The sequence below is a fragment of the Lepidochelys kempii genome, chromosome 2 (assembly GCF_965140265.1).
Source record: "Lepidochelys kempii isolate rLepKem1 chromosome 2, rLepKem1.hap2, whole genome shotgun sequence".
NCBI classification, from domain to species: Eukaryota; Metazoa; Chordata; order Testudines; family Cheloniidae; genus Lepidochelys; species Lepidochelys kempii.
In genome coordinates, this window is record NC_133257.1 from 91895290 (window position 1) to 91910129 (window position 14840).

The 14840-nt window shown below is 44.6% G+C and overlaps 1 protein-coding gene across 1 annotated transcript in view; it reads left to right on the top strand.

The window, feature by feature from the left end:
* CEP192 (centrosomal protein 192) overlaps positions 1 to 14840 on the top strand; it is a 206263-nt gene that overhangs the window by 54600 nt on the left and 136823 nt on the right. The window contains exons 18-19 of the mRNA XM_073329624.1: positions 10530 to 10676; positions 10956 to 11100. Coding sequence (XP_073185725.1) covers positions 10530 to 10676; positions 10956 to 11100 — 292 coding nt within the window. The remainder of the gene's footprint in view (positions 1 to 10529; positions 10677 to 10955; positions 11101 to 14840) is intronic.

A 14840-nucleotide genomic window follows, 5' to 3' on the forward strand; every position in this document is an offset into this window, starting at 1 on the left:
CAGTTCCTTCTTACCGCCAGTGACGGTTGTTGGAACAGTGGCTTCTTGCTTTGCAAGTGTCCGACTAATCCCTAGCTCCTCTGTTATCTTCTGTAAATAGTTCTCTTTAATTGTTAATCGTTAGTGGTTAGTCTTGCTATTTAGCAGGTTGGCATATTTAGCATCCAGCACACGCCCCACTGGGGATTCAGGGCATGCGTCTCAGGGCTTCAAACTCTGTAGTTGCTGTGCGAAGCCTATGCCCATGGGTGACCCCCACGACTCCTATCTGTGGACAAGTGTAAGATCTGCAAGGCTTTCAAACCTCGCACCAGGAAGGAGAGGGGCATTCCTCTGAAGCAACTCCTAATGGAGTCAGTCCTCCATCCTCAGCAGGACCTGGCCCCGAGTGCCTCGGTGAAGAGCACTCCCCCTGCAGTCCCATCTATGGTGCTGAGAAAGGACCCGGCGCGCCAACCCAGGAGCCGCTGCTTCCCCCAGGCTCCAGAAGTGTTCTCGCTGGCACCGCTTTCATTCCCTGGCTGCCTGCAAGAAACAGGCAAAGGGGAAATACTCCCCTCGGGTTGTTACCACAACTGTACCCCTGGAAGCGAACAGTGCAGGGGACAGGCCTATGGCTGGCAGACCATCGGGCCGCATACAGCCAGCGCGGGTCCCATCTCTCCAGAGAGTCCTATTTTCCTGGACTCCCAATGGCTGCATGTGGGGGAAGTTACGATGCCTTCCACCCTGGAAACCTTTGAAGCCACTAGGGACCTCATTGAGATGGCAGCACCTAAGTCTCCAACTATGAGGGACAAGCCTCCACTCGTTCGGAGCATGGCACCATCCAGAGGCAAGCCTGCCATGTTCATAGAATCATAGACATTGAGGTCAGAAGGGACCATTATGATCATCTAGTCTGATCTCCTGTGCAACGCAGGCCACAGAATCTCACCCACCCACTCCTGTAACAAACCTCTAACCTATGTCTGAGCTATTGAAGTCCTCAAATCGTGGTTTAAAGACTTCAAGGTGCAGAGAATCCTCCAGCAAGTGACCCGTGCCTTACGCTGCAGAGGAAGACGAAACCCCCCCCCCCCAGGGCCTCTGCCAATCTGCCCTGGAGGAAACTTCCTTCCCGACCCCAAATATGGCAATCAGCTAAACCCTGAGCATGTGGGCAAGACTCACCAGCCAGACACCCTGGAAAGAATTCTCTATAATAACTCGGATCCCACCACATTGAACGTCCCATCACAGGCCATTGGGCATATCCACTGCTAATAGTCGAAGATCAGTTTAATTGCCAACATTAGGCTATCCCATCGTATGATCCCTTCCATAAACTTATCAACTTTTCTCTTGAAGCCAGATATGTCTTTTGCCCCACTGCTTCCCTTGAAAGGCTGTTCCAGAACTCTACTCCTCTGACGGTTAGAAACCTTCGTCTAAATTGAAGTGTAAACTTCCTGATGGCCAGTTGATATCCATTTGTTCTCATGTCTACGTTGCTACTGAGCTTAAATAATTCTTCTCCCTCCGTGGTATTTATTCCTCTGATATATTTATAGAGAGCAATCCTGTCTCCTCTCAGCCTTCTTTGGGTTAGGCTAAAGAAGCCAAGCTCTTTGAGTCTCCTTTCATAAGACAGGTTTTCCATTCCTCGGATCATCCTAGTAGCCCTTCTCTGTGCCTGTTCCGGTTTGAATTCATCTTTCTTAAACATGGGAGACCAGAACTGCACCCACTATTCTAGATGAGGTCTTACCAGTGCCTTGTATAACGGTACTGACACCTCCTTATCTCTACTTGAAATACCTCGCCTGATGCATCCCAAAATCGCATTAAGTTTTTGCACGGCCATATCGCATTGGCGGCTCAGTCATCCTGTGATCAACCAATACTCGGAGGTCCTTCTCCTCCTCTGTTACTTCCAAGTTATGCGTCCCCAGTTTATAACAGAATTCTTGTTGTTAATCCCTAAATGCATGACCTTGCACTTTTCACTATTAAATTTCATCCTATTACTATTACTCCAGTTTACAAGGTCATCCAGATCTTCCTGTATGATATCCCGATCCTTCTCTGTATTGGCAATACCTCCCAGCTTTGTGTTATCCGCAAACTTTATTAGCACATTCCCACTTTTTGTGCCAAGGTCAGTAATAAAAAGATTGGTCCCAAAGCCGATCCCTGAGGAACTCCACTAGTAACCTCCTTCCAGTCTGACAGTTCACCTTTTGGTGTGACCCGTTGTAGTCTCCCCTTTAACCAATTCCTTATCCACCTTTCAATTTTCATATTGATCCCCATCTTTTCCAATTTAGCTAATAATTCCCCATGTGGAAACATATCAAATGCCTTACTGAAATTGAGGTAAATTAGATCCACTTCATTTCCTTTGTCTAAAAAATCTGTTACTTTCTCAAAGAAGGAGATCAGGTTGGTTTGACACGATCTACCTTTTGTAAAACCATGTTGTATTTTGTCCCAATTACCATTGACCTCAATGTCCTTAACTACTTTCTCCTTCAAAAATTTTTCCAAGACCTTGCATCCTACAGCTGTCAAACTAACAGGCCTGTAGTTACCCAGGTCACTTTTTTTACCTTTCTTAAAAATAGGAACAATGTTAGCAATTCTCCAGTCATATGGTACAACCCCTGAGTTTAAAGAATGATTAAAATTTTTTTGCTAATGGACTTGCAATTTCATGTGCCAGTTCTTTTAATATTCTTGGATGAAGATTATCTGGGCCCCCCCAATTTAGTCCCGTTAAGATGTTCTGATATCAATAAGGTAGCTTTCCTTGCTAATCCCTCCTGTCTCCCACTCCTTGTAGGCTTTCTGCTTTTTCTTAATCACCTTTCTAAGGTGCTTGCTCATCCATCTTGGTCTACAATTCCTGCCTATGAATTTTTTCCTCTTTCTTGAGTTGCAGGCTTCTGATAGTTTCTGCAACTTTGACCTGAAGTAATTCCAGGTCTCCTCCGCCTTTAGATCTACAAGTTCTTCAGTCCAATTCACTTCCCTAATTAATTTCCTTAATTTTTAAAGTTAGCTCTTTTGAAATCAAAAACCCAGTCACAGATCTATTTTTGTTTATCCTTCCATTTAGTTTAAACTGAATTAGCTCATGATCGCTCGAACCAAGGTTGTCCCTACAACCATTTCTTCTGTGAGGTTGTCACTACTCGCCAAAACCAAATCTAAAATGACATCCCCTCTTGTCGGTTCGGCAACTACGTGGTGAAGGAATCCATCAGCTGTTGCATCCAGGAAAATCTGAGCCCTATTATTATTACTAGCACTCGTCCTCTAGTCTATATCTGGGAAGTTATTCTCCCATGATCACACAATTCCCATTAGTATTTGCTTAATTCAAAAACATTAAAGAGGGCTCTATCCATATCCAGATCGGATCCTGGCAGTCAATAGCACACCCCAAGCACTTTCCCAGGGGAGGCTTTAGTATCTTTTTCTTCCCCAATGTGATTTTTGCCCAGACAGACTTTCTTATCCATTCCATCACTTTTATTTCTTTACAGTCTACCTCATCATTGATATACAGTGCTACTCCACCACCTTTGCCTTTATTTCTGTGTTTCCTGAACAGCACATACCCTTCAATACCTGTGTCCAGTCATAACTACTATTCCACCATGTTTCTGTTATCCCTATAATATCTGGTTTCGCTTCCTGCACCAGTAGCTCTAGTTCCTCCATTTTGTTACCTAAGCTCCTCACATTAGTGTACAAACACCTTAATTTTTGCTGTTTGGCCTCGCTCACATTCTTCACCCAATTAGACACAGACATTCTACTGCCAGCATCACCTATTAGACTGGTATGTACACTACCCTTCCTCCTTATATACATTCTCCTACCCATGGCTGTATCCTTTCTTTCTTCATTTTCTTCTCTCTCGATGTTAAAATCTGGCTTGGAGATTACCTGGACATCTCCTAACCATCTCCCCATCAGCCATATGCTCTGAGTCCTGGCGCCGGTCGAGGTGGTTGTCAGCATACAGGTCATGGTCCCATTCGAGATCCAGGTCTTGTTCTGTGACCTCGCAGCACCACTCCTGGCACCGGCCCCAGTCTGCACGCCGCTCAGCTTCCAGGCATCGCATGGCTGACTGGCACCGCTGTACATTGCGGCGCCATTCTTGATCGCAGCATTGTTCCACACTGCGGCACCACTCTACATTGTGGCATGACTATGGCTCACGGCACCCATCCCGTCCATCGAACAGCCGCCACTCGCCCTCTCAGGAGGGTGCATCTCCGGTGCAGTCTTGCGCTGCTCCCCCTTGGCTGTCCCACTCAAGGTTGTCCTTTTGCTCAGGCAGGACATCGGGGGCATCTGAGGCACCCAGATCAGCGGGGAGTTTAAGGCAGGACCCCAGTGGAGGACTTCAGCACCCCAATGGCCACCACAATGGCAGTTTTGGATCCCATGGACGTACCATCAGTCCCAGGGCGTCCCACCCGGAATCCTTCCACCACCCCAATCAGGACCTTGCCTCCCAGAGGCAACTCTGAGCTGCCCACCCCAGGATCTTTTGCAAAACCCGGCTCCAGCACCACATTCACCGACCACGGCTGCACCCAGTACCCATGAGGACCCAACCCTTAATGAACAAGTGGTCACTATGGAGCGACCCTGCTGGCGGTTTCCTCATCGTCGTCCCCTGATGAGGCAGTGGCAAGCACCTCAACATCTGGGTCACCACCCATGGATTATAGGGTGCTGCAGGACCTCCTCTGTCAAGTATCCCTAAATATGAACCTTTAGGTGGAGGAAGTGGTAGAACAGGAGGATCCAGTGGTGGACATCTTGGCACCAGAGGGTCCCTCTAGGGTAGCTTTACTCCTCATAAAGACCATCCAGTCCAATGCAAAGTCCATATGGCAAACTCCCGATACTTCCTCGTTCCCAAAGCGAAGGGGGCCTCAGGCCCATTCTGGACCTGCGAAAACTCAACAAGTTCATAGTCAGCTTGAAGTTCTGCATGGTCTCCCTGAGCACAATCATCCCTTCCCTAGACCCAGGAGATTGGTACGCCACCCTCGATATGAAGGACGCCTATTTTCACATATCCATCATGCCCGCTCACAGACGGTTCCTTTGCTTTGTAGCGAACAAGGTGCACTGCCAGTTCACAGTCGTTCCACAGCACCTTGTGTCTTCACCAAGTGCATGGCAGTTGTAGCAGCTTTTCTCTGTCGCCGCCACAGACGTGACTGGCTCCTCTGTGGCTGCTCCTGTCAGCAGGTGGAGAAACAGGTGAATATAGTGAGACACATTCTCCCAACTAGGTCTCATAATCGGTATCAGCAAATCTGTGCTCGCTCCAACTCAAAGAATCGAGTTCATTTGAGCTGTCCTGGACATGACTCAAGCGAGAGCATTCCTGCCAGAGTTGCACCACCTGTCCCCCTCACAAATAATCAGCCTTTCCAGCTTTCCCACCGCTACAGCGAGGCAGTCTCAGCCTGCTAAGCCATATGGTGGCCTGTACATATGTGGTTCAACACGCCAGGCTGTCACTCAGACCCTTGCAAGTATGGCTCGCGTCAGTGAATCGCCTGGGCTGCAACAGTCTGGACACAGTGTTAATTATCCCTCGGCATACCCTCGATTGGCTACAGTGGTGGCTGAATCCTCACGCAGTAGGCGCTGGAGTTTTTTCCACCCCCCAACCCACCCTGACCTGAGTTACAGAAGCTTCTGTGTTGGGCTGGGGAGTGCATTTCGGGAGCTTAACAACTTGGGGCTTGTGGCAAGTAGAGGAACTGGCCCTAAATATCAACATCAAAGAACTCAGGGTGATCTGCCTACCCTGCCAGGCATTCTTGCCTCATTTGCAGGGCCACTGCATAGCGGTGATGATGGACAACACCACGGCTATGTTTTATATAAACAAGCAAGGTGGAGCCCGCTCGTCTCCTCTCTGTCAGAACAACCGCCGATACGGCTACCACTCCTTTCCGACCTCATTATGCAGGACCATGGTCTCCTGCTTCACCCAGACCTTCAGTCCCTCCATCTCACGCCCTGGAGAATCCGTGGCTAAATCAGGCAGAGCTTGCCTGCTCGGATCAGGCAGGTACTTCTGGAAAGCTGCACACCGTCTACTAGGGCCACATACAGGGTGAAACAGAAAAGATTCTCCAGCTCATAGGTGTGCTCATAGGCAGGTTCTCCCATCCCAGTCCAGTATAGAAAGAACGGGGGCTTATCTCATGTACCTAAAGGACCAGCGTCTTGTATTTTAGTTCTCTCAAAAGTCCACTTCTTGGCCTCACATCCAGGCGATTCTGGTTGTTCAGTGTTCGCTAATCCCATTGTGGGATGTTTCTTGATACATCCCCCGATAAAGCACCCCATCCCGGCTTGGGACCTTAACCTAGTCCTCTCCCACTCATGGATCCTCCCTTTGAGCCCATAGCTTCCTGTCCACTCCTTTACCTCTATTGGAAAAGAGCTTTTCTGGTGGCTATCACCTTGGTCCAACATGTGTCTGAGCTGCGGGCCCTCATCTCAGAGCCCCCGTACATGTCTTTTCATAAAGACAAGGTGCAACTTAGACCTCATCCAGCTTTCCTTCTCAAGGTGGTGTCCCGTTTTCATATTAGCCAGGACATATTCCTGCCTGTCTTTTACCCAAAGCTGCACAACAGATCTCAGGAAAAACTGCACTCGCTGGATGTCAGGAGAGCGCTCACTTTCTACATCGAGTGAACAAGGCCGTTCCGAAAGACAACTCAGTTGTTTGTTTGCAATAGCAGAACAGATGAAGGGATTACCGTTCTCTTCCCAGCAGATCTCCTCTTGGATCACCTGTTATGACTTGGCAGAAGTTCCTCCACTTGCTATTACAGCTCATTCCACGAGGGCACAGGCCTCGTTGGCAGCCTTTCTAGCCCAAGTACCTCTCCAGGAAATCTGCAGGGCTGCAACATGGTCTTCTGTGTGTACTTTCACGTCTCACTACGCCGTCGTTCACCAATTCAGAAATGATGCAGTCTTCGGTAGAGCGGTACTACGGTCAGCAATTTCTCGATTCTGACCCCACCTCCTAGGTAAGGCTTGGGAGTCACCTAACTGGAATTGATATGAGCAAGCACTCGAAGAAGAAGAAAAGGCGGTTACTCACCTTTGTAACTGTTGTTCTTCAAGATCTGTTTCTCATACCTATTCCTTTCCCCACACCTTCCCCTCTGTCGGAGTATCCGGCAAGAAGAAACTGAAGGGGAGTCGGGTCGTATATAGAGCACCATACTGGTGCCACTCCAGGGCTTCATCACCAGCCTGATGGGTAGCTGCTAGGGCAGAAACTTTTGACAGCTGTGCACGCAGTGCGCGTGCATACCTGACCGGAATAGATATGAGCAACACATCTCAAAGAACAACAGTTACAAAGGTGAGTAGCCGTCTTTTTCCTTTGTTTTCTTTCTCAGCTCTTCCTCAGAGGGAGTGTGTGAGAAAGGGCTTGAGGGTACCCCATAAGGAGGAATTCCCAAGTGCTGCTTCCTGGATCCAAGTGGGTTTTTTGCGTTTGGGTGGTGGCAGAGTTACCAAGCCAAGGTCAGAGAAAAGCTGTAACCTTGGGAGTTTAATACAAGCCTGGAGTGGCACGTATTAATTCTTAAAATTTTTGCAGGCCTCCACCTTCTGTGCTCAAAGTGACAGAGTGGGGATTCAGCCTTGACAACTTAGGTCAGTGTAACTTTTATGTCGCTTGGGGGGTGGCTTATTCACACCCCTGAGTGACATAAGTTATACTGACATAAGTGACAGTGGTGTAGACACAGCCTTTCAGGATTATGGGAAATAGGTTGGGATAACTGGTGAGACATAAGCATGTCATTTCCAACAGGGTAGGGCACTGTCTTGGAGTGTAGGCTTTGCTTTGTTCATTTTTTTTCTTTTATGTCATTCCTTCCTCTCTCTCCTTTTGTGCATTTTCCTAGCATTCTTCTTACCACTGGTGGCAGAGAAGCCTGTGGGTTCAGTTCTGTTACTGCTGCTGTGTCTCCTAAAGAACAAAACTATAAGCATCCATGTCAAACAAAACTATAAGCATCCATTCTTTTTTCTCCTGTGGGATGGCTTGGAGCTTATAATCGGGGAAGGGGTTGTTCTCTGATTGACTTTTGCAAAAAAGTGATGTTAGTAGAAAATAAGCCTTTCCACCAGACTGTCTGAGCCTTCTAAATTTGCCTTTGCAATATGGACCAAGAATTAAGACTTCCTCAAAACAAAGTCCTTTGTTTAAATGAAAGGACTACATTTCTGAACAGCCCAGGACGAAGTCTTTAAAGGCTTAATTTTTATACTAGGATATGATTATATGAAATTGGATCATCTTGGTTAGCTTGATCTAATGCATTCTGAAATGTTACTGAGAACAGGGCAAGTTTTTAGTTTCGCTAAACTGGACAAATTGAAGCCAACTTGCCAGTTCAGCATGTGCAGAAGTACAACTTGCGTTGGCTATAGCAGTGTTTTAAATAGATTTTAGATTGACCAAGCCAGCTAAGGTGATCTAACATCATACCTTTTTGAGGCATTGTCTTGACTAGGATTTAGAGACTCAGTTTAGAGAGAGGTGTAACCATTTTTCTGTCTATTATAGTCTTCTCTACAAATTCCTCATCCCATCCCAAATGCCTGTTTCAAGATAGTGAGATATTTTTTAGGCTAAGGGTTCAGGGTCCTCTGAAGACTTCTGGAAGAAGGAGCTCTTCAACTGTGACTAAGCAAATTTATAGTGGACTGTCAACTCTACTGTAGTTAAGGTTCAGACCAGCTTTCTGTTTAAAGCTCAATTCCTAGGTCCTTTAAAATCTACATGGTTGCTTGAATTGCCTTGAAATTTGATGTGCCCCATGGGGCCTGCAGGATAGAGGTAATGATCCAAATAATTTCATCAGGGGATTCCGAAGATACAGCCGCCTGAAAAAAAAAAAAGGCTTTTTTGAAGGCTCATGGTTTTTACCAACATATTTTTTTAACAAGATAAGATTCAAACCAGAGCTGTGATCATTGCATCAGAGTCTCAGTTGCTTGAGAGTTGACCCCTAAGACTGCATGCCACCTAGTAGCCCTTTGGAGAAGCAAAATTCACATGATTAGCAAAAGTTTAAGCACACCTAACACTTTTGAACTAAACTGAGTATGTTGAGCATGCATAGAGGCACAAGAGTGTTTGTAGCCTTGAAAGCTTCACAGAAGCTGGGGAGAGCTCAAGGGTCCTTTGTGTCAATAGTGTGGCACAGAGCTGGCCTTGCTAATGGGATTGTCAGCAGTGAGGTGTGGCATGAGAGCAGTCTGTGAATGACAGGTTAGTGGAAGTATAATGTTAAATGGAATCCTATAAGGGTGGGGGGCTGTAAGATTTAACAAGTGTGCAGTTATTTCTGGGGAGAAAGCTTAGTGTTTTGAGTCTAGAACAGGTGTAGGCAGCTCCTGTTCAGTACAGCTTACCTAAAAATGGTAAAATAACTATCACTTTTAATCCCAGGAGTCTCTGGGGACTGTATGCCATTCAAACTAACATTGGGGAAATCAATCAGGGCTTGTCTGATTTTTCTGAATGCAGAGGAAAATTTCCCTTACAGGAAGCTATCCTTCCTCTGAAACTACCTATTACCCACGAATTACTTGCCTTTATGACCTTAGTTTTTAATTTAACAGTCCCTACAATGTCTCTTTTCTCATAGTAGTGGTTAAGCCTGTTTCCTATTCTTTCCATTTTCATCTTAGACAAAGTCTCCCATTCCATTTTTCCACATTTACCTTGGCTTGATATTTAAAGGTCTTTGAAGTAACTTAAGAACATTTTCATATTCTAAAAGGCTTTGAATCATTTGTTCAGTATATTGGGGGGCACAGGAAGGCCATTACAGTCTCCAAGTGCACATCTTCATGTTGTTTAAGGCAGTATTTTGGACATCTCTCTACCCCCAGAAAGAGAAATCCCTTCTTGGGGGAATTAAAGGCTGCTCCAGGGAAGGGTGTGCACACTACCTTACAGTAACTACAGAACAGTCAACTGGCCCTATTTCATGTTTCATTATGTTGAATGTTGCTGCACTTGCTGATTCAGCATTTAGAATGACATTACTGTTAAATAGCTCTACTTAGGGTTCTGTGAGGATGGAATGAGAATATTTGAAGAAACTCAATTAGCAGACAAGCAAAAACCTTGCTGATCTACCAAGCCTTGTTCCACTGCTTTTCTAAAGTTTAAGGAAATGCATGTTTGTTTGTTTTTTGCACAGTATTTTCGTAATATTTACCACATTAATCTGCAAGACCCTTAGCTAAAGAATCTTGTAATATTTGTCTGCAGAAACTATTGTAGTTGTAATATCAGATTATTATCGGGGATTATAACACAAAAGTGAACAGTGTACTTCTGGTCAAAGGAGGTTCACACAATTTGATTCACACAATTCAATATTATGGAGGCAGTGACTGTTTAAGAATAATCAAATGTTACTAGAGCTGAATTCTAAATGTTAATGTGTTAGGAGAATTTCCAAATGCCTCACATTCACCAAGCTGCCTCAGGAATGGATTCTGCAACTGCTAGTGATGAAGATTCACATGAATTGGAGGAAGCTGGATATCATGTACAAAGAGAACCATTCTTCTTGCCAAAAATGGTAAGACAACTGGTATGTACGACTGTTTGACGACTAAATCTTATTAAACTGTCTTCTTTGGTATCTAAATAACCTCCTTTGGAACCGAAGTCTGAAAGTAAGTTTGAAAGCTGATAAGTGACTAAGCTAACAGAGGGATAGTACTTTTCCTCATCAGAAAGTTTATTAAAATTGAATAACTCTTAATCTTAAATATTTGCACAACAGATGTTGTTTTGTAAATGGTTTACTGTTAACTTGAACAACTCTGTAGATGTACCTGTTGTAGCTCTGCACCTATTTCTTCAACAGATAAGCGAAACTGACAAGCCAAGTTTTAGACCTGGACTAGAAGGCAGTAGTTCTGATGAGACTTCTGATGGAACAGTCGCCAATAATTCCAAAATAGAATACAGTCAGTCTGCAGAGGATCAGGTTATTGGTTTACCGGTAACAGGTATGTGTATTTCATAGTTGTGTACTTCTTTTTGGTAAGTTTGGAGCTTATGTTCATAAATTGCTAATGCGTACTACTTGAAAACTTTGTCACAGGGAAGACACTAAAATATAGTTGAGATTTCACTTCCTTTTCAACCTCCTTTTTAAAAAAAAAAAAAAAAAAAAAAAAAAAGGCTAGGCAACTCTCCCCGAAAAATGAATACAGAAAATTAGTGTGACTACCTAAATCAAAATAAAAATGGATTGACCTCAATGTTACTCCATGTGTCTTGTAATTTAGAATCTTCCCAAAACAGTATTTTTACTAATTTAAAATGATAAACAGTTATGGTTCCAGAACTTCTCTGGTGACTAAGTACTCAGCTGTGTCCATCCACTTTTTGAGGCTGGGGAAAACAAAGCCCACAATGAGTAAACTTAGCAAACTGGGACAGTGATAGAGCACTCTTAAAGGTTGTTCATCCAAGAAATCAAGTTATATAGAAGGTTTTGGAATTCAATTGGTGCTGGGCATTCTTGCTGGGAAGGAGATGGGGGTAAAAAAGCACAAAATACACATTTTCTTAAGGTTAGCTCTCAATAGTTCAGTTCCTATCCCTCACCTCAATCTTGTCTGGCAAAGTTTTTAGTTAGCAATTTAAGAACATTCAGATCCTGAATCTGAGGAATTATATCCCTTCCATAACTCTCTTGTTTTAGGGCCTGATTCAAAACACTCCTGTTAACTTAATGGGCTTTGGATCAGAACAGAGTCCATTCATGGGTGGAGCAGCCATTTCTGCTGAGCTAATCCACTAAATCATTTTGGATGCCTGATAAGTGAAGGACTATTGGGCTGATCCGATGAAGGATACAATGTTCATCTGGCCAAAGATGTCCGGTTTGATGCTGCTGTCAAGACAGTGGACTGATTTTTGGGGATCATTTCCTTTTCTTTCGTCCTTTTGGCAACTCCTTTCTTTTTTTGAGGCTGCACAGAGTGCAGTTACTACTGACCAATGAGTCTTAAAAGTTATCTAGAAGGGACATGCAAGTCAACTCCTCTGCCATCTCCTGTCTCTCTTCAGGGACCCCTCTCAGAATTGCCTGCTGCGTTCAGAGGGACTCTTTTTTTTTGTTGGGTGCAGAGGAGATGATGCCTCAAGTTCTGCAGCAAGGGATTCTATTCCCATTACTTCATTATTCAGAAGAAGAAAGGAGGATGTTATCCTGTTCATTTGTCACTTCAGGTGTCCGATGTTCATCCTTTCTTCTATAATCCCCACTTTAGATCCCATGAATTTTCATGAATTTTCAGTTTGTAGATACTTCCATGTGTGCATTCGTTCAGCTAACAAATATCTGTTCTTCATGGTCAATGACCTTCACTATCCGTTCAGAATCTGACTATTTGGACTGTCAACATCTCCAAGGGTTTTTACCAAATCTCTCTTGGTGGTAGCAACTCACCTGAGGAGACAAGGCCTTGTACCCATATCTTGATAACAGGTTGATTCGGGGGCCACTGATCGCAGCAGGTCACAAAAGGAGGTTCAAATAGTTGTCCATCTATTCTCTTGGCTAGGCCTGAGGCTTAATACAGCCAAAATCCACCTTCATCCCAACCATTTTATAGTTTATATGGGTAGTGGTGGATGCCATAGCTGTAAAAGCGTACCTTCCTCAAGGAAAGTTTTGCGCATTGTCATTTCACTTCACACCACTCTTCTCTGCCAAAAATCTCAGTGAAGAGTCTGCCTCAGTTTGCTGTGACACATGTTTTTGTGACTCTGTGTGCAAGGAGGAGTCTCTACCCTCTTTAAGGATGGGTGAAATCTGTTTACCAGCTGATCAGGCACAGCATGGACTTACCTGTAGAGGTCCCACAAAAGTGCTGGAATCTCTGCTGTGGTGGACAGACCTTTAAAATGTCTGCTATGGTGTAATGTTTTAATTCTCTCCCCCGCCCCTCAAACCCTTGTTACAGACTCATTCAAACAGGGCTGAGGCATCTAGACAACCTTTAAGTATAGGTCCTGTGGTCCCGGGAGGAGCATGTTGCACATAATCATACTAGAATTCAGGGTTATCCCTCATGCAGGGCATCACAACCCAAATCCTGATGAACAGTAGTGTGTTACAGAAACAGATGGAGTGAGATTGTCTCCCTTAAATCAGGAAGTGGTATTGGTCCATCCTTCTTCATCTTCATCCTAATGGTCTTTCACTTACCAGGCATCCAAAACGATTTAGTGGATTAGCTCAGCAGAAATGGCTGCGCCACCTATAAATGGAATCTTGGAACTGCATCCTTGATCAGAACTTCCTAGAGTGGTGGGTCCCCACCACCACAGATCTTTTTGTGTTGACTTCGGTAGCATAGTGTCCTATATTTTTGCTTCTGGGGAGAAGTCTGAGTTCTCTGGCAAATACATTCCTGATTCAGTCAGAGGAGAACTCCTATATGTTTACTCCCATCTTGTTAAATCCCAGAATCCCGAGGAAAGTATGACAGGACAGGGGCCAGCTGATATTTCTGGCATTGGTGCATCAGTTCCGGTACTCCAGTGGGATACTCCTGACACTCTCCCCCACTTCCAAACTTTCCAGGCATCATTTCTCAGAACCAGGGTTGTATTTGGACCAGGCAACTCAGTATCTAACAGCATGAAGACTAGCTGGCTAGCTGTTGACAGGAGCTGTTCCAAGCCAGTAAAGGACATTTTGACACAGTACAGGAAGGGTTCTAAAAGACTGACGCAGAGCTAAGTGGAGGTTTTTTTCAGTGTGGTCAATTAAAAGATCTCTTCAACCCATGGATTCCTCTTTCCTTGGACAATCTACTGTCTTTGAAGCACTCAGGTCTGTCTGTTAGCTCTGTTGCAGTGCACTTACTGTCACCACATCATCCACCTTTTGAGGATCATTCAGTTTTTCCTGCCCCACTGTATTAGGGTTTCAGGTGGGTCTGCTTCATATGTTTCCACCAGTCAATGGGTCCTTTCTTACCTAAGACTTGAATGTGGTGCTTCTATCATTGATATAACCTCTTTATTTAACCTATGTCATGTTCATTGTACCACCTTTCCATTAAGGCAGTGTTTTTGGTGGCTATTAATTTGGCTCACTGTGTATGAAATCCAGCTGTTGGTAGGAGGCCCTGTATACACCATATTTCCCAAGGACAGTGTTGTTGTTCTACTGTGTCTGAAACTTTTACCAGAAGTGGTTTCAGATTTTTCTTATTTAGCAATTTATATACTTACCTGTGTTTTTGTTCCTAATTCTCATAGTTGTTCTGCATTGGCTATGTTCGGACACTGAATGTTCTTAGATTGTCTTTTTGACTGTGAACAGCACAGACATTTTGTAAATAGGCGCTTTGTGACTTTTGAAAATCAATCTGAGGCAAACTGTTTCCTCTCAGACTCTTGAAGTGGGTCTCAAACAGTAGTAGGGTCTCCAATGTGTTGAACAAACAACCTCCTCTCATGTTAGGTTGTCGTCTGTGAAGGAACATTAATCCACACCATGTAGAGTCGAGCACAGGAGTTTATTACACACAGCGCTGGCGGAGTGTCACTTTCCTTATTAGGCTCAGAGACGCTGCAGAACAGTTAATTACAATAGATTATATTGGGTGCTCGTTGGGAGGAGAGAAGCGACAGCTATGGGTTTTCCCAAGCCCCTGGATTGGTTCTAGCAGCAAGACAAGATAAGCACAATAAGCCAATGGTCTAAAAGATTACATAATGGCTC